At 25.8% G+C, this 20,547-nt stretch overlaps 1 protein-coding gene across 1 annotated transcript in view; it reads right to left on the bottom strand.

Annotated features, from left to right (window-relative positions):
• Window positions 1-1,209: 1,209 nt before the first annotated feature.
• Phum_PHUM222790 (DrosGluCl, putative) overlaps window positions 1,210-20,547 on the bottom strand; it is a gene marked incomplete at both ends in the record, with an annotated part of 40,401 nt that continues 21,063 nt past the window's right edge. The window contains 6 exons of the mRNA XM_002425811.1: window positions 1,210-1,364; window positions 1,624-1,710; window positions 3,416-3,610; window positions 3,869-3,947; window positions 5,055-5,235; window positions 12,531-12,640. Of these exons, the coding sequence (XP_002425856.1) occupies window positions 1,210-1,364; window positions 1,624-1,710; window positions 3,416-3,610; window positions 3,869-3,947; window positions 5,055-5,235; window positions 12,531-12,640 (807 nt within the window). The remainder of the gene's footprint in view (window positions 1,365-1,623; window positions 1,711-3,415; window positions 3,611-3,868; window positions 3,948-5,054; window positions 5,236-12,530; window positions 12,641-20,547) is intronic.

Consider the following 20,547-nt stretch of genomic DNA (forward strand, 5'->3'; position numbering starts at 1 on the left):
AGGAGTCACGACGATAATTAAATTATAATTAAATATAAAAAAAAAAAAAAAAAGAAAAATATTTAAATGGAACATCGGTTGATACTTGGAGGTGGAGGGTCGCACGCGGTTAAGCGCAAGCACAAAACGCGCCACCGCTTAATAAATATACATACAGTGCTATATTGCATGTCAGTTAAAATTAGCGATCAAATACAGGTTTTATTAGATTTTTTTTTTTTTAAAATATATATATATATATATAGCGTTTTAAGGTTAGGCTAGGCAGACATGCGGGCTGACCTATGAGAGGAATGGCGTCGGAACTCTGGGGCAAAACTTGGGCCTCGAGGAGTGCTACAACAACTAGAGACAGCAGGATTGTAACACCTGGAACAAACATAACATCAGAGTGTCTACATGCACTTATAAATTAATCAAATATCTCACATAATTTTTTTAATATTTTGTTATTTCATCTTCTTCTTCTTTTTTTTTTAAAATAATAAATGTTAAGTTCATGTATACACTCTAGAAAATATTACTAATTGGCAAACCAGAATAAAAAAAAACTGGTTTTAAAATTTTATTTATTTACTTATTTTCTTTCACGTATAATCTAAAGTTATTATTATTATTTTTTTTTTATTTTTTACATATAAGTATTTTAAAGGAAGGTATTTTTTTTAAAAAAATTTTGTGTGTGTTTGTGTGTGTGTGATCTCCCTCCAACTGTCCAAGTATCACTGGTTAAAAGACGATCCTCGCCCCCGGTTTCAAGCAAGCAGTAAAATTGATGGGAGGCGAACTCGGACATTGCTGGACCCCGCCGCCCGCCATTTTACAGCTTGCTCACTCACGCGGCAGCTCTTTTGGTGGGCGACGAGGAGGGATGCACACGAAATCCCTTTCTTCCTTCATGCCAAGGGGGGCACTGTGTGTGTTGAGCATTAAAAACAAAGACAATGACCAAAATTATATTTTGTTTGAGCTTTCTACGTCAATATTAAATAATTATATATATATATATATATATACACGTATATATATATATGATAAGGTAATAAATTATTATGTTATTAAAAATTTACAACCAGACTGTAAAAAAAAAAAAAAAAAATATTTAAAAAAAATATAAAAAAGTAATAATAATAATAATAATAATTAAAAAACAATAAATTAAATAAAAGCCCAAACAAATCATCACAACAAAACACAAACCGCTCAAAACTACAATAAATTACCCCCAGAACATAGCAGGCAAATGGGGGTGTCACAGGCAAGAGCTGCTATTCTACCTAACAGAGGGATCGCATCGGAGACTTGAGGAAGGGTCTCTGCAACGAGGTTGAGGAAGACGGTCAACGATAGCAAGATGGTCACGCCTGAAACAGAAGCCACAGCGTAAGATAATAATCATTCCACAGCGGGATGGCAAACAAGACAAATATTATTATTATTAATATGTAATTAGTATTCGACGAAATGTTGACGAAAATTTAAGGACTCGCTGAAATCGAATATAGATATATATATACACATGTGTATATCTATCTATATATATATATATATTTAGGAGCCTACGTAACAACCGTCCTGTCTCCAAGTATCATCGACGTCACGAAACGTTATCCAAGCTCCTACCTATCAATGGGACGGCGTCAGAAGTTGTTGGCATCTTTTCCGCGACTAAATTGAGAAATACAGTCAATGAAAGGAGTATTGTTACCCCTGAAACCATTTTAAAAACAATATAAAAGCAAAATAATACAAAAATAACGCAACGAATAACGTTTTCAAATTATTTTTTCAAAACCTTTCTCCGATCGATGTTCAAAATGAAAAACAAGGTTTTATAACCTCGTCGAGTCTTTCATCAGAGTCTCTAAAACTTTTCAAATAAATCAACGAGGATTATTTATTAAATGCATGGGAAACATTTATTTAAAAATCACATTGCAGCTCTAAATTAATATGTAAAATTTTTTTATTACAAAAATTTATAAGGAACGAAAAGGGGGTGGAGAGTAGGGCCGGGGATTAAGAAAACTCGTAGCATTTTTTTTTTTTTTTTGTTAATGGAAGAGAACCTGTAAAAATTCAAATAGATTTTAAAATTATTTATTACTTTAATCATTTGTAAAATTTAAATTTTTTAAAAGACCCAGTCATTAACGAAAAAAAATTTTCCCTTTTTTAAATAAGATTTGAAAATTTATGTATGTGATGGTGAAAAAAAAAAAAATTCAATTATTTCCAACGCATCTGTAATAAATAACGTAATAATTAATGATAATAATAATAATAATAATAAACAAATTTTTCCTTAAGGATAAATTTTAAGGCATTAAATTATAAAAATTGTGTGTAAATTTTATTTTTGTGTGTTAAATTCATTAATTCGTTACGATTGTTTGTAACTCTGAGTGTTAGAAACATCGTTATTTAATTATTATCATCATTATTAATTTATACATAACTTATTTATTTTTAAATAAGTAAAATAAGAATTTAATGTAAATATTTGTTACGTGTAAAATGAAAAATAAGTTTTATATTATTTAAAAAAGCGCAAAAACTTTTTTTTTTTTAAAAAGAAGGGAAACTTTTCTTTTTTGTGTCAACATGATGATGATGATGATGATGATAAATAAATTGATTTTCTTCAAGAAAACTTATTTAGAGAAGCAATAATAAACTTACAAAACAAATATAAAATATTTTAATTCGTGGGAGAAAAAAAGAAAGAAAAGCAGTAAGTAAAAATATTATTCATTCACAAGATGAATTACACGAATAATACGAGTGATAAAACAAGGGATGAAATGAATAAAGGGATGAAGGTGAATAATAATTAATTGACGCCGAAAAAGAAAAAAAAATGATGAAGGATTTTCTATTCAACAGAAAAAAAAAAAAAAAATGATCTGCAAAAAAATAAAAAATCAGAATAAAAGCAAAAAAAAAAAAAATGAAGAGAGAGAGAGGGAGAGAGAGAGAAAGGACTGAAAATAAATTTGAAGCTTTTTTTTTTTGTCATTCATTCCCTCTCTTTCTAATTGCCTTGGATGAAAACTTTTCTTTTTTATAAAAAAAAAAAGAGAGAGTAATTTATGATTTTTTAATTTCGATATTAAAGTTCATTCATTTTAAATTATGTTAAATTGTTTTACGATTTTTTTTTTTTAAGAAATAATAATAATAATTAACTTCCGTCACGGCTACCAATTTTTCAAAAAAAAAAAAAAAAAAAAGATACGGATACGTTAATACGTTAAAACATTATTATTATTAAAAATAAAATTCTTTTATAAAGTCAAACCGTGTTATATACGGGTGAGGTTTTAAATTTATATAAAATCTTTCACGTTTATGACAGGTTGTAAAATGTCTTGGAATTTATTTATTTATTTATTTGTTTTGTTTTGTTTTTTACCTAATGTAAGCTTTTCCCCTGAGTCTGGAGGCAATGTGAAACCCAAGAGTGCCATAGAGCTGATGAGAACGCAAGGCACGATCAAATTGAAGAAGTAGTAAAGAGTTCTTCTTCTAATCTGGATCGTAAACGTGACATCCACATAGGGCTCTGGACAACATTGATAAACAATTGTGTTCTTTTTTCCAGGCATCCCTGAAATATTATATATATATATATATATATAAACATTATCCAGTTATTTTACAACGTAATAAAAAAAAAAAAAAAATTTCCTTTTTTTCGCATCGCATTGCATCGCACAATGGATAAAAACTCGTCAAAAAAAAAAAAAAGTTTTCCTTGTTTTTTTATTTATTTTACTTTTTTTATAAAATTTAATCTTTTTTTTCTTTTTATCATTTTTACTTATCTATAATAAATTTAAAAATAAAAAAAGGTTTAAGAACGTACCTAAAAGATACCATTCACCGTTGGTGATAAAATCTGAAAGGTCACCACCGCCTTCTTCAGATTTAAGAATCAAATCCAACTAAAAAAAAAAAATTAATGACGCCATTAAAATCACGTTGTTATTATAATTTTTAAACACTTTAATAATATAAAATATTATTATTATTATTATTAAACGGAATGAAAACATTTAAACCGGAAATGGAGAAATTTTCTTACCAATTAACAAACGAAAAAATTATTCTCAGATATAAAAAGTATTTGTAACAATTCGAAAGAGGAAGTTTAAACATTCGTTTATATTATTATTATTATTATTATTATTATTATTATTTATTAATTTTTTATTATTATTTTTTAATTGGTGAATTAATAAACTTTATGGAAAAGTTATGTAAATAAATTTTTTCAATTTTTTTTTCTTATTTAAAATAAACAATAACGAGAAAACAAAAAAAAAAAAACATCGAAAGTGTGTGGTTGTTGTAATTTATGTTTTTTTTTTTTATTAAAACAAATATTATTATTATTATTATATTTTAATAATTGAATTTTAAAAGAAATAATTTTTGTTTGTTTGTTTGTTTTTTAAGTAAAAAAAAAAAAAAAGAAAGAAAGAAATAATTTTTAATGGAATAAGCTTTCTTTTTTTTTTTTTTCCCTTTACAAAAAAAACCGCAAAAAATTATTATTATTATTATTACAAGTTCAACCGAGTGAAAAAAAATATACAAATTATTATTATTATTATAACGGTATTTTTTATTAATAAAAAAAAAAAAAAAATTTATTATGCGAATTGAAAAAAAAAAGAAAAAAATGGGAGTTAAATTTTATTTGAATTTATAATGTATTTTTCCTTTTTACGAATGAATAATTCGCTAAAATCTTTTTTTTTTTTCCTGTGTGTGTGTGTTTGTTTTGTGATACGATGGTAAAAAAAAGAAAATGGTGGAAAAATATAATAATAATAATAATAAATGTATTAAATGTAAAATAATTTTTTTTTTTAATGTGTGGTTTTATTAAACACACCACAATCAATTTCTGATAGGGGAAAACAAAAATTACGTGAGAGGAATTATAAACTAAATAATTTTTTTTTCCAGGATGTAAAAATATTATTAACACGTGATCATCAACCGTCCAGTCTCAGACTGGAGAAAGAAAATAAAAAAAAACTTACCTGACTACCGTCGTACGTCCAGCTTCCAAATTTCATATCACAATGTTGATCGTCGAACGGAAACCATGTTATGTCCATTTTACACGTGCTTTTAAATATTCCCGGAGGAACGTATAAGCATCGTCCGTCGTGTCGAACGACAACATTTGTATGATAAGTTCCATCGAACCCTTCGTCGGCACTAAAAATAATAATAATTATTATTATTATCATCATCATCATCACTCACAGGTAAATGAAATAATTTTCATTATTATTATTATTATTTTTGAAAACTCTCGTGACGTAAAACAAAAGGAAATTTTTTTCTAACAAACAAAATATGATTTTAAATAAAATTTAATAATAATAATAATAAAAATAAATTCCCAAACAAAAGAAGAATAGATATTTAAATTTTTTTCGTGGGGAGGAAGCGAGAGAGAGAGAGAGAGGGGGGTGGAAGGAGGGAGAGAGAGTAAAGTCGAATGTTTAATTTTGCGGTCAAATATATATAATATTCCTTTGAAGCGTATTTTTAATCCTTTTTTTTAAAGCTTTATTTATAAGTAAACCTAATTTTTTTTTTTTTTAAATCCGTGTTTTACAGTTTGCCAACAAAACAAAAAAAAAAAAAAAATTTTTTTTTTATTTTATGTTAAAAGGAAAAACTTTTTGTAAAATAAAAGAGAGAAAAAAAAAAACAAAACGATGAAAAGTTATAATAGTGGTGGTTTTTTTTTTTTTTTCTGTTGCCATTTTATATTTATTGTATATAAATCACGAAAAAGGAAAAAAGGAATGATTGACCAAAAAAAAATGGGAAAAAAGGGGGGAGGGAACAAAACAAAAGATTTAATTTTTTAACGCAAAAAAAAAAAAAAATTAAAAAGGATTTTGTTGACTTTTCATTCATTCAAAGTTTTTACAAAAAAAAAGGAAAAACGCAATTAGTCTTGGAAAAAAAAAATCATCATCATCATCGTCGTTAAAATTAAAAAGCAATAGATTTTTTTCGAAAATAATAATAATAATAAAAGCTTTTCAAAAGTAAACAAAAATTTTTTTTTTATTTTTTATTAATTAAAATTTTATTAAAGTTTTTATGTTTTATTAAAAAAAAAAAAAAATGTAACAAAAATTAACGAATCCACTTGTAAATATGCTTATTTTTATTAAACAAAATGGAGATTTGAAAAGTCGTTTATTTTAAAAACATTGGACGAGAGTTTTTTCTTTTTTTTTTTAATTAAATAATAATAATTAAATAACGATGTGTTTTTATCGAGACCGCCATTTTTTTTAACGTTGTTATTCGAAAACAATATATATGTAAAAGTTTTTTTTTTTTGCACCTTTCCCGAATTAAAAACAACCGGTTTAAATAAAGCGGTAAAAATAATAATAATAATAAATTTATCAACATGTTATAAACGTAGCAAACACTAATTACGATATTATAGCTTTAACATTAAAAAAAAACACACACAATCATTATCATTATTATTATTATTATTATTATTATTATTATTATTATTATTATTATTATTATTTTATTTAAGTTATATTATAAAACGTGGAAATTATTATGGATTTTCTTTTTTTTTTTTAATATTTAAAAAATTTAATTTTTAAATCCACTTATGTTTATTTAAAAAGAGAGAGAGAGAGAGAGAGAAAGAGAGTGAACGAGAGAGAGAGAGAGAGAGAAAAAACCTTTTTCCCAATAAATAAAAAAAAAAGGAAAAAAATTTAATTTCGCAAATTTTAATATATTTTCACCTGTTCAAACAAAAAAAAAATAAAAAAAAGTAGTTTTAATTTATTATAATTAATTATATTTATTTAATTTAATTTTATTCTAATAATAATAATAATAATAATAATAATAATAATAATAATAATAATAATAATAATAATAATAATAATAATAATTTAAATAAGGCTTTTGATAAGAGACAAAAAAAAAACGTTTTTTTCTTTTTAATATTGATTTTGTACTTAAAGTGTTTGACGAAAAAAAAAAAAAAAAAAAATTATGCTTTATTATCCCCCTTTATAATTTTTTTAGATAATAATATCTCGATACATTTTTGAAATTTATGAAAACGAATTATCAATCATAACTTTTTTATTAATTTTTTTTTATGAAATGAATTTAAAAAAAAATTTATATAATTAATTACGAATGATTTTGCTTTCGTTACTAAATTACAATTTTTATATATAATATACGCGAGTATTTTTTTAAATTTTTATGCAATTTTTACGGCAGTAATAATAATAATAATAATAAATAATTTTGGAAAATGGTGGAAAATTAATTGAAGTATCCGCACCGGCGGAAAAACAACAGATAGCTAAGAAGCAGACTGGAAATTGAAATAGCCAAGATGTGGGGAACAAAAACAGAAACGATTCCGGTCATCGTGGGAGCATTGGGAGCCATACCTAATTTATTAAAAGAAAATTTGAACAAAATTATGAAGAAAATCGCGTTACGTGTAGGGTGGCTCACATTCCTCGGAAAATTTTATAACACCAATGAAATTCGTCAGGAATCGGTTAGAGACCTGTTTTGTGTTCCCAATTAATTTTCTGGCTACTTGTGAGGGCCTTACACATAATAGGAACATTTATTTTTATATAATTTACTTAATTTTCTCGTTTTTTGGTTTTGTTTCATTCTTATAATAAGATCTCTCCATTAAATTGGGAAAAGGGAGCAAATACCCTATTCATCCCTTAGCCGTTAAACAAAGTTGTGGACATGCTATAGCAGATGAATAGTCAACAGATCGATTGTGTTGATCTAGATACAAATAGTGGGCCTCAACATTACACAGGGAGATTCGGAACATCACTTCAGTAGCCAACCAGTAGGCAAATTTAATAGCATTGATTTCTACAACTAACACTTGAATTTTATATTGTGTTCTTATTATTTTTACTGCACTCGTATAAAAAATTGCATCAAGAATAATAAAAATTATATAAAAATCGTCTGCTAGTTTATCACGTGATAAATTGTAAACAACCACGAACCAATTAATAAACACATACAATGTAGAATTTGAAGCAATCATAAAAATAGTGTCAACATCAAGATCATGACACCTGTAAACGAACGCTTAAAAATTCAGACAAAAGTGATGTTAAAAAGTGATAATAATAATAATACAAAATCTCTTTTTTTAAAAATTTACAATCGGAAAATAACAATAGAAACCAAAAAAAAAAAAAAAATTTCCACAGGAAAACCGGAATTTAAAAAAAATGTGTGTGTGTGTGTGTGTGTGCATGTGAATGTAATTTACATTCTTTAGCTTTTATTCAAAGTTAATTTAAATACTAAGGAAAAGTTTTCCAGAAAAAAAAAAAAAGAAAAACTTTTTATTTTTATAATAAAACCGTCTAGTAATAAAAATAAAATTTCCTTTCGTAAATAATAATAATAATAATAATTAAATTTTAAATAATTTTTGTTTTTTAAATAATTACAATTTAAAAAAAAAGGGGAGGGAGGGGTTGGAAAAGTTATTAAATGTGGTAACGCGTTTAATTTATGAGTATAAATATTAATAATACAAGATTACAAAAAAAAATTTTTTTTTTATAAAAGTTCATAAATATTAAAAAAATTAAAAAAATGAAGTAAGTAGTAGTAGTAGTAGTAGTGGTAGTGGTAGTAGTTTATTTGGAAAAGTAGTGATTTATTATCTCGAGAGAGAGAGAAAAAAAAGGTTAAGGGTTAAAGGGTAAAGATTAAAAAAAAAACGTGTGGCGTTTGTAGTTAGTTTTTTGTAACGATCGATATTTTTTTTTATTGATTTATTTTTTTAATGATTAAATTTAAATCACTAAAAAAAAAGGGAAAATTTTTTAATTTAAAAAGAAAATGGGGAGGTAGTAGAAGGAAAGAATTTAAATGAATCGAGAAAATGTAATCTCCGAATCCGTTCGTGGTCGCAGCAGCAGGAGCAGCAGGAAAGATTAAAAATGTCGGTTGATCAATTTGCGACTTGCATATCAATTAATATCGAAACCAAAAAAAAAAAAAAAATTTTTGTATTTAAAATGCGTGACGACGACGTCGACGACGACGACGACGACGACGACGACGATTCGTCATTTTCTTTTTCTTTACGTTCGCAAATTTATATTTTTACCAAAGGGGTAGGTGAAGGGGAAGAAGGAGTAAGAGACGAGGGAAATGTTTAAAATATACAAATCGATTCATCGAAAAACGATCGATAAAAAAAAATTGGGGGGGGGAGCGAGGAAAATTATTTAATGAAAATTTCGTGGAAAAAATAAATTTTCATTAAAAAAAAAAAAAGAAAATTCGATATCATATTAAAAACGATAAAGCGTAAAAAATATTTAAAAAAAAAAAAAAAAAAAAAGGAAAATTTTTTGGACAGGGTTCTCGAGTTATAAAAGCACACTTTGCCAGGAAAATAATTTCCTCCTTCTCCTCCTCTTCCTCCTCCTCCCCCTCCCAAAAAAAAAAAAAAACACAAACATGAAAAATCTAACGCCCTCGTTTTTTCTTTCAATAAATTACTTTTTTTTTTTTTTTTTTTTTTTAAAGTGGAAATGGGGGGTGGGGTGAGAATAATTTACGACATTATTTTATATATCACGTTCATGATAATTTTATTTTTTTCCCGGAAGTTTTTTCTTTTTTTGTGCAGAGATTTAAAACAGGTAAAATAAATTTTATTATTATTATTATTATTATTATTATTATTATTATCATTAATTTTAATCGCGACAATTTTTTTTACGCGAACGAATTTTCCAGTTTTTTATTTTAATTTATAAAAAAAAAGTTTTCTTTTTTTGCTCGATTTTTTTTTTTTTCTAAACGAATTCACAAAAAAATATCAATGGCGGTTTATTTATTATAAAATGTGAGTCGCGATTCTTTTTTTTTTTTTTTTTTAAAATTTTCTTTTTGTAATTGTGAAATCGCTTTTTCTAGAGATGAACAGCAAAATCATTTCCGGTTTTTTTATCTTCTCATCTTTTCCCTTTTTCGATTTCTTGTAATATTTTTTAACGTTTCTTAGTGTGCCATTTTAGTTATTCGTAGTTTTATTAGTTTATACCGTTTTTAAAAAGTGTTTTACGTTAATATCCGGTTTGTTGACTGTTTGTTAGTATCCGGTCACGTGGTACGTATTCGCGTCAAATTTTCCACGTTCGGTGACGTTTTCAGATTAGCGCGTGATATTTTTTTTTTTTGTTGTGTAAGAAACATTTATCTGTCATCATCCGCGTAATTTTTTTTCTCTTATCATTATTATTATTATTATTATTTAAAAAAACGTTAATTATAAATTTTTTCGTTTTGTTTTTTGGACGTTTTTTCAAAAGTTTGCAAACCTGTAAATTTTTATATTTATTATAACGGTAATTAAATTATGATAAATAATTTAGGTTTTATATTTTCGAATGTGAAAGGTGAAATTTAAAATTGGCAAAATTTCAATTTCGAAATTGTGTTCATTAGTCTTCGATTTCCGGTACGAAAAAAAAAAATTTTCCCGTTTTGGCAACCTTTGAAAATAATAATAATAATAATAATAATAATAATAATAATAATAATAATAATAATAATAATAATAATAATAATAATAATAATAACGAGATTTTTATTCTTTAAAATAATTTCAAACGATTCAAAAATTTTTTTCTTTTTTTTTCTTTTTTGCTTCGTTGCACTTTTGACGTAAGTTTTCATAACAATTATGAAAATATATAATTATTTCTTAATTACGTTTAATTTTCATAAAATTATTTCCAAAAAAAAAATTTTTATATTAACTAAAAAAAAAAAAAAATGTCCGCGATGTTAAAAACGCGCAAAAATAAAAAAAATTAAATTTTTAATGGTAAATTTTTGACATTTATTTACAAAACTTTTCGTTTTATTATTATTATCATTATTATCCAACTTGGATCATTATTAACTTTTGTAACTGTTTTAAACATTGATGATGTAGTAAGTAAAAAATTTTCCAACATGTAAATGTAGAAAGTTTTCATTTTAGTTTAACCAAACAAATACTTATATAACTAACTATCAATTAAAAAAAAAAACAATTTTTTAAAAACTGTCGGAATTCTTTAATAACAAATTTTTTTACACACTTAATTAAAAGGTATAAATTTTAAACAAATTCCTTTAAATATCATCCCCCTCCCCATCATTATTATTATTTTCTAAAACTTTTTACTCCCCCTCTCTCCCTAAGAAATGTTTGATTTTTAATCTAAAAAAAAATTTAATTAAAAAAAAATAAAAATTTAAACTTGTTGCTCACATCATCATCATCATCATCATTCATTTTAACACTTTTTCCTTTCCGTTGTTGAAATCCAACCGACAAAATTTTTTTTTTTTTTTTTTAATTTCCGCCGAAAAAAGGTTTAAAAGGTTTAAAAAAAAGGTTGAATTTTATTTTCCCTGTAAAATAAATGCATCGTGAAATCGTTAAAAAAATTTTTTTTAAAAACTGCGATGATAAAATTTAATTTTATAACTAATCCGTAGGAATCAATTTCTAACACGTTTATTAATTATTATTATTATTATTATTATTATTATTATTATTATTATTTAAATAATTACAATGGCGCAAATATAATTTCAATCAAAATAATTTGGCACATTTTAAAAATTTTTAACGGAAGTAATAAAAAACGTTGTTAATAATTTAACGAAAGCTCAAAAACAAAGTTACAATTAAATTAAAGGCTCTCTCTCTCTCTCGCCCTCCCCCCTCCTCCCACTCCATCTCCCACGTTCTACGGTCCGATGGGGGTTAACCCTTTTGTAACGTTTGAGAATTTAACTTCAATAATAATAATAACTGTTATGAGATTCTACAAGAGTTTTTAATTATTAATTTTCTCAACTTTTGGTTTATTTATTATTAAAAATTGATGTTACGAAGGTTTCGAACGGATGTAATAATAATAATAATAATAATAATAATAATAATAATAATAATATTAATAATAATAATAATAATAATAATTCACTGGGTACGGAGATTAAAAGAATATTAAAAGGGAAAAAGAAAAAAAAAGAGAAAAATTTTCCGCCATTAAAAAAAAAAACGGGGACGGAGGGAGGGTGGTAGATAGAAAATAGAGTTCAAACGAATCGATAATTTTTAAAAATTTTTCCCGCCAAAATTTTATTTTGGTTACTACTGATGGACGTGAAATTTAAAAAAAAAATTTTTTCTTATTATTTTGTTAAATTTCCGGTAAAATTTTTTTTTTTTTATCAAAGGAGGAAAAAAAAAGGAAAAAAGATTTTTTTTATTAAAAAATCGATTTAACCGGGGATTTTTACCGTCTTTTTTGGAAAAAACGAAAAGAAAATTTCGAAAAAAAAATAATAATGATAATATTTAGTGTTTCATGTTTTTTTTGTATTCAGGTAGAGAAAATTCTAGAAAAAAAATTTTTTTTTCTTACCTGTTGTACATGAGAACGTCAGGCCTCCAAATTTTATTCGGTGTTATTCTTAAATCTTTTACGTTTCCATAAAGTGATTCATTCCATCGAAGATTGTAATCGTTCCATTCCTGTTAAAAAAAAAAAAAAAACAAAAAAAAATCATTATTACTCTATAGCAAAATCTTATTAATGCTAGCAAAAAAAAAAGTTTTTATTTTTTTTTTACATCCCGGGAAAAATCCAAAACCGTCATATTGGAAAAAAGAAAGTGAGAAACGTTTGGAATGAGAATTTTTTTTTTTTTTTTTTAATTCTCCAGGGCTTATTTTTTATCCGTGTGGTAGGAGTAGTAGCGAACGGCGTTCGAACGACAATGCAATTCATTTCATTTAAAATCCCTCTGGTATAAACTGGACATAACGGAAGGTAGCCTCTAGAAACTCACGTTCACACATATCCCCGTGTCGAGAGAGTATCGGGAAAATTCCCACGCGGATTTAACGAAAGAAATTTTTAAAGGTCATCATCATCATCATCATCTGGGATATGTGTTTACACTGTCTCGTCCATGTTTTTTTATTATGTTAATATTTTTGTTTTTGTTGCACAGGAAATTAGGTCACCGTTAAACAATCAGCAACATCTTTCACCTAAAGCGTTTGTTTGTTTGTTTGTTTCGATAGACAAACGAATGAAATTGTATTTCACGTACGCTACGTACGATCGTGTTTTAAATCTTTAAGATAAAATGATGCTGTATGAAAGAGAGAGAGAGAGAGAGAGAGAGAGAGAACATGTTTGAAAGTTTTCTTGTTGTTGTTGTTGTTGTCAGACGTTTTAGAAAATTTTTTTTTAATGACGAAAAAAATTTATTGCGTTTTTCCCTTCCCCCTCTCCCTCCCATCTTCCCCGTTCGAGTGTTTTTTTTTTTTTGTTTGAATATAAAATGAAAAATTAATGTTTGCTCTTCGTGAAAATTGCTGTGTCTTTTTTTTTTTAAAAAGCAGCCGATAATTAACAAACATTTTAACTTTTTTTTTTTAAACTAAATTTCTCGTTAAAAAAAAAAGTCGTAAAAATTATTTATTTATTTATTTTATATGTTTGAGATTAAATAGGGAATTATTTTGCTACGATTCAATTAATTTTTTTTTGTAACACTTGTCATCATCGTCAAGAGACCAATGTAGGTTATGTTAAACGGGAAATCACCGTTGTCTAATTACACGTTTTTAAATTAATTTCAACCTTATGTAAAAAAAAAAACCGTTACATGTTTAACTTACGTAATTTTTAAATTATAAATTTTTCTTTTAAAAATTAATTTATCAAACAAAAAAAAATTTTTTTTGCTGTTGTTCAGTCCGTAAAATAAACAAAATCGGGGAAATCTACACAAACGCACACACACGCGGCACACAAAAAAAAGGAGAAAATTTTATTTATTTTTTTTTTTTTTATCCCTGCCCTCCGGAAAAAACATTTTCCGACCCAATTTTCAATTTTTCGGGGTCGACGATTAATTACATGTAATTAAATTGTAATTTAATTAATGTGTCGCGCATTTTACTACTTTTTGTTTAAATAAAACAACTAGTTTATAGTTTATACATGTTTTACTTTTACATAGTAAAATAATTTAATTATTAACAATACCGAAAGGGTGTAGGATGGCGGTGGCGGTGGTGGTGGTGGTGCAAGGCGGTGTGATGGTGGTAGTAAATACATTTTCTGTCTTTTTATCATTATTATTATTATTATTATTATTTAAACATCTAACGAATTTTTAATTAAATTTTTTTTTACTCATTCGTTTTTATTTTACACAAAAAAAAATTATTTTATTTGTAAATTTTTTGCGGCGAAAGAGAGAGAGAGAAAAAAAAATGGGAAAAGAAATTTCTATAAAAAAATTATTAATTTTTAATTTTCTTACTCGCAATATTATTATTATTATTATTATTATTATTTAAAAGTAAAAAAAAAATTTTTTTTTTAAAAAGAGATTTAAAGATTCAAATGTCGTTTCGAAATTTTTTCCTTGCTTTTTCTAGAAAAAAATTTACTATCTATTATTGACAACTGAAATATAAAAATTGAATATTATATCAAAACTTGATAAGTTTGTGAAAATATTAAAAATTTTCTTTTTTTTTTTTTTTTCAAAAGAGATATTTTAAGTTATTGATTTTCAAATTCGAAAATTTAAATTTACAATCATTGTAAAACTTAATCTTTCTCCCTCTCCTTCCCTCCCCTCTTCTCCCCCGGAAAAAAAATTTGAATACCGGAAACGATAGCAAAAAACTAACCGCAAAACATATTTAGTTAAATTAAACGTAAATTATAATTTATATATATAATATTTATATTTATTGTTTTATCACGTCACGATTTACCAATAAATTTTTTTTTTTGTTAATAAAACAATTTTTTTAAAAACAAACAAACGTTATCGCAACACACTCATACATCTAACTGTTTCCGGTTTAATTTTTCTTTTTAATGTACGATTTGACAAAAAAAAAATTTACAACGTTTTTTCCTAATTAACTTATTTCGTATATATTAATTAATTTTATCAAATTTTATTTGTCTTATTCCCGGAAAATTTTTTAAGTCGGAAAAAAAAAATTTGTTATTAAAAGTTTGTTTGTAATAATAATAATAATAATATTAAAATATATCAGGTTATTATAAGAAATAATAAATCATTCGAATTTTTATTTGATTTATTTAACGGTTTTTTTTGTGGTTTGTTTATAACAACATTCGTTTGTTAAAATCGTTGCGTGTTTGTTTTATTACCGGTAAAATTTTTTTTTTTTTGTTAAAAACAACAACAACAACTTAATCTTATAGATTTTTATTTTATTTTTTTTAACCTTTTTTTTGTTTTTAATACCTTCGGGATCTCAAATCAAACTTTACGAGAATAAGAAAAAAAAAAAAAAATTTTATTACTTCGTCGGGTAAGCAAAAAATTTTTTTCATTCGTTTCGATTCGATAACATAATCATTTTTATTTAATCGTTTGTTTCCGGTCTGTATCGCCCACGTTCAAAAAAAAATTAGGTAATAATAATAATAATAATAATTATTACACCCTTAACTAAAATTAGCACCGATACCCATAAACTAATGATTGGCTCTGATTTGTTTTTAAAAAATCAAACAAACAAACAAACAAACAGCACACGTGAAATTTAGTTATAAACAATCGTTTCTCTCAACACGTCAAACATTATTTTATTTATTTATTTATTATTATTATTATTTAAACATTTCCTGTTGTTAACAAAATCCATTACATTCTTAATTCGATAAAAATTTATTTAAAAAAAGCCTGATGACGTCATATTTTATAAATAATAATAATTATTACCATCGATGGTAATTAATGTAAAAAATGTTTTTTTTTGTTGCTATTATTAAAATATTATTATTATTATGTGTACAAAAAAAAAAAAACAATTTCCTCAATTTTATTTCCAAAAAGGGGGTGGATGAAGGGAGGGGGAAGGGGATTTGCATTTTAATATGTTTTTATCAAATTAAAAAAAAATATGAATTAATTTAACGTGTGAAAAATGTGATGATGATGATGATGATGATTGAAATAACTACAACAACAAAAAAATTTAATGATGCGAAAAAGGGTTTCGAAGATTTTTTTTTTTTTTAATAAAAAAAAAAAAATTTATTATTTTTTGTTTATTGTCGTCGTCGTCGTTATACCTGTTCTCTATCTTTATCTCTCTCTCTCTCTCTTTCCTCCCGATGAGATTTATTTTTAATACCGATATCGCTTGAAAACACATTTCTTTCTCTCTCTCACTTTTTTTTTTTTTGCTAAAGTTGTTAATGAAATTGTTTTTACGCGTGTTTACAATATCACGTGATAAACAAAACAATTTAATAACGCGATTATTTTATTTTATTTTAAATAAATAAATAAATTTTTTAAATAATTTTTTTAGAACGAATTATATTAATAAAGAAAATTTTAATAAAAATAATTTTTTAATCCCATTTTATTAGGATTTTATTATTATTATTATTATTATTATTATTGATATTTTAATTCCTAATCTATATTGGGGGGGGGGGTTTAACCATTCGTTTCAGGTTTGTTGATAAATTTTTTTAAATTAAATGTGAAGGGTGTTGTTTACAATACAATTTCCGGTTCGGTTTCTTACGATTGCGGTTTGAATCTTGGTATTCTCACAATGACCGAAATCATTTCCGGTTTTTCATCCCGGCTATTTTCAATCCTTTTTTTCTTTCGTTGCGGTGTTTTTCTCCCCTCCCCCCACCCGTACGTTTCCCTTTACATTTAATACTATTTTATATGTATTTAGAAATCGTAAAAAATTCATAAATAAACAAACTCAGCCATTTTGTTTTTATAAAATTAAAATTAACAAACAGTTTTGCGTTCTGCTACGTAAAAATTTTTAATATAAATAAAAATCACGTGACGTTGAATGACACGTAAGCGGAAACGGATTTTTTTTGTTGTCAAAACAAAACGAAAATCGATCGAATCGATATCGTTTTGTTGTAAATCATTTGTTTAAACAGACCCGGAAAACAAAAAAAAAAAAAAATTTCGAGAGAGAAACGAGTGATGACGTCACGTGCGCGTCGTTATTTGTTCATTGATTATATTTAAATAAACTTTAACGTAATTCATAATAATAATAATGATACTACTCGTGGTTAATTATACCTTTTTTGGTGCAATTGTCATCCTTTTCAAAGAGCTTTAGTATTATTATTATTATTATTATTATTATTATTATTATTATTATTATTATTATTATTATTATTATTATTATTATTATTATTATTTAATGCTCTTTTTTCATAAAAATAAAATGAATTATTTTTTAATATTAACGATTTTTATATTAATAATAATAATAATAATAATAAAAATAAATAAGAATAAGAAAAAGTTTTTGAATTTAACTTATTTAAAAAGAGAGAAAGAGATAAAGAGAGAAAGAGATAAAGAGAGAGAGAGAGAGAGAGAGAGAGAGAGAGAAAGGTTTTTATCAAATTTGATTAACGAAACGTCAAAGTTAAAGAAAGAGTTTAATAAAACTTTTAAGTATTTCTTTTTTTTTCCTTTTTTTTTAAAAAAAAAAAAAAAAAAAAAGGAAAAACTTTAATTTTACCTTTTAAAAATAAAATAATTCGGTACTCATTTAATTATTAATTTAAAATAAAAAAAAAGGAAAAAAGGAAAAAAAAAGGAAAACTATTAATAGTTTAAATAAGAAAAAGAAAAGTTTTTCGGTTTAAAAAAAAAAAAAAATTAAGTTTTTTTTTGTTTAAGTATAAACTTTTTCTTACCGTAAGTTTTTTTTTAAAATTTAGGGTTATCTTTTCTCTTCCCTTTTTGTTCCCTTTTTTTTTAAATTAAAAACTTTAAAATCCAAAAAAAGGAAAAAAAAATGGAAAAGATGATTAAATTCCCTTGAGCGACGTCCAGTCATAGCAAAAATTTTCCTTATTATAACTTTTTGTTAAAAAAAAAAAAAAGGTTTTAAACGCTTAAGGATAAAGAGTCTGACTAACTTTTTATTTATACTACATCCTCTTAAGTCGAGTTAATGCAAAATAATTTATTACTTGCCAAATTAAATTATTTATATTGTCGTGGCCCGATTCGATTATCGATTCGCAACGTTGATCTTCCTCCGCGTTCGTGGTATTATTCAAGATTGAAATCGAACACACTTTTAACGAAAGAAGAATTATATTGATTGTAAGCAACATAAGAACATTTTACAACATGTTACATGTACAGAACAAATTAGTCACTAAAATAATGTTATGAACACTACTAGTTGTAAACACAATCACAAAACTAGACCTAGACACAAGTTGAACTCTAAGATATCAGGAGAAACCGATGAACTAAGAGTCGAACACCAAGAACGAAGTCTAAAGAAACAAGAACCAAGTGCTGAGAAACAAGAACCGATGGCTGAGACGTTCAGCCTCCTTTTATAAGTTCTGACTATCGCTAGTCGTTGTTCATTCACTAGCAATTAAGATAAGATTAGAAAAGCGAAGCTTCTAGAAATGCTGACTATGTGTCTGCGATATGAATAGAGTCACTATCTCCAGACATGCTGACTTTGCGTCTAACATGTGAATGGAATCACTATCTCCAGACATGCTGACTTTGCGTCTAACATGTGAATGGAATCACTATCTCCAGACATGCTGACTTTGCGTCTACCATGTAAATGGAGTCACTATTCTCACTCATTTATCGAAAAATACATCACACTTGATATGGGTTCATAACACCTCCCCCCTTAAGAAGGAAAACAATTTTTTCTTTTTTGGAAAAGAAAAAATTTGTTTTCTCCTTTTGTTGAAATTGGAAATTTTCCTTTGCTGACTCTTGCAGAATTCGTTTAAGATGAGAAGTTCTCGGGTAGATGCTATGACTGGATATCTTGTTCTGTTCCGTAGTAACATGATTTTAAATTGAAATTGTAAGTAGTGGAAGTATTTCCAGATAATACTCAATTGTGAACACAAAAGGATTAGGTTATGACTGGATAAAGTTAAAAAGGAAAAATAAGTTTTTTCATCTACTTAGAACACGGTTGTGTTGTTAACAGGATCAGCAACTAACTAATTACGAATTTTTCTAATTGGATATTGCTACCAGTTACTTTCTTGATTTCATAGGGTCCTTTAAATTTGGGAATATTGTAGTAAATTTGTTTAGACTTAATTTTATTTTTATTTAGATTTTCTCTTAGAACTTTTTCAGGATCTGGATTGCTGTTTTTCAATTGACCTTTTTCGTCTTCTTCGTTAGGCAGTAACTGAACTTTACTCAGTAGAAATAGCTTTACTTCAGGAATAGTCTTTTCGTGAAAACTAGTTGATATAAAAACAGTTGCTTTCTTCCTGGTTTTCTTGGTACTGGAATTCCATTTCCGCTTTTTAGTATGCTTCCCAAAATTATGCTTGTGAATTTTTTTAGTAGCTCCTATATTTTTATTTGAAATTTTTGTTTTCTTTTGAATTTTAGCCTTAGGATTATTTTTAAGGTTTGAATTCTGTATGGATGATCTTTCTTTTCCTTTTGTTTTCACTTCTTTTACCTTTAGACCTTTTTTCTTATTTTTATTTTTAGGAAGTAATGGTGCTTCTTTAGCTTTTTTCTTAGATAAATTTGTAGAGGGTGCTTCTTTAGCTTTTTTCTTAGATAAATTTGTAGAGGGTGCTTCTTTAGCCTTTTTCTTAGATAAATTTGTAGAGGGTGCTTCTTTAGCCCTTTTCTTAGATAAATTTGTAGAGGGTGCTTCTTTAGCCCTTTTCTTAGATAAATTTGTAGAGGGTGCTTCTTTAGCCCTTTTCTTAGATAAATTTGTAGAGGGTGCTTCTTTAGCCTTTTTCTTAGATAAATTTGTAGAGGGTGCTTCTTCAGCCTTTTTCTTAGATAAATTTGTAGAGGGTGCTTTTTCCTCTTGAGCAGGAATTGATCCTGGTAAAGAATCTGTTTTCTCTTCAACTTCAAGTTTGGATTCTGGTAAAGGATCTGTTTTCTCTTCAACTTCAAGTTTGGATTCTGGTAAAGGATCTGTTTTTTCTTTAACTTCAAGTTTGGATTCTGGTAAAGGATCTGTTTTCTCTTTAACTTCAAGTTTGGATTCTGGTAAAGGGTCTGTTTTCTCTTCAACTTCAGGTTTGGATTCTGGTAAAGGATCTGTTTTTTCTTTAACTTCAAGTTTGGATTCTGGTAAAGGATCTGTTTTCTCTTTAACTTCAAGTTTGGATTCTGGTAAAGGATCTGTTTTCTTTACCTTTGGAACTTCAGTTTTTGATTTTGTAACTTCTAAAATTTTAAGTTTTTCCCACAATTTTATTGTGTTATCCTCATAGTGGATACATGCTGATTCTTGTTTGCGATTGGTCAACCCTTTTATCAGTTGACTATGGGGTTTCTTGTCTTGGTATAATTCTATTAGTTTTGTTTTTACATCATCCCAATTAT

Source organism: Pediculus humanus, genomic scaffold (genome assembly GCF_000006295.1).
Source record: "Pediculus humanus corporis 1103172107580 genomic scaffold, whole genome shotgun sequence".
NCBI lineage: Eukaryota > Metazoa > Arthropoda > Insecta > Psocodea > Pediculidae > Pediculus > Pediculus humanus.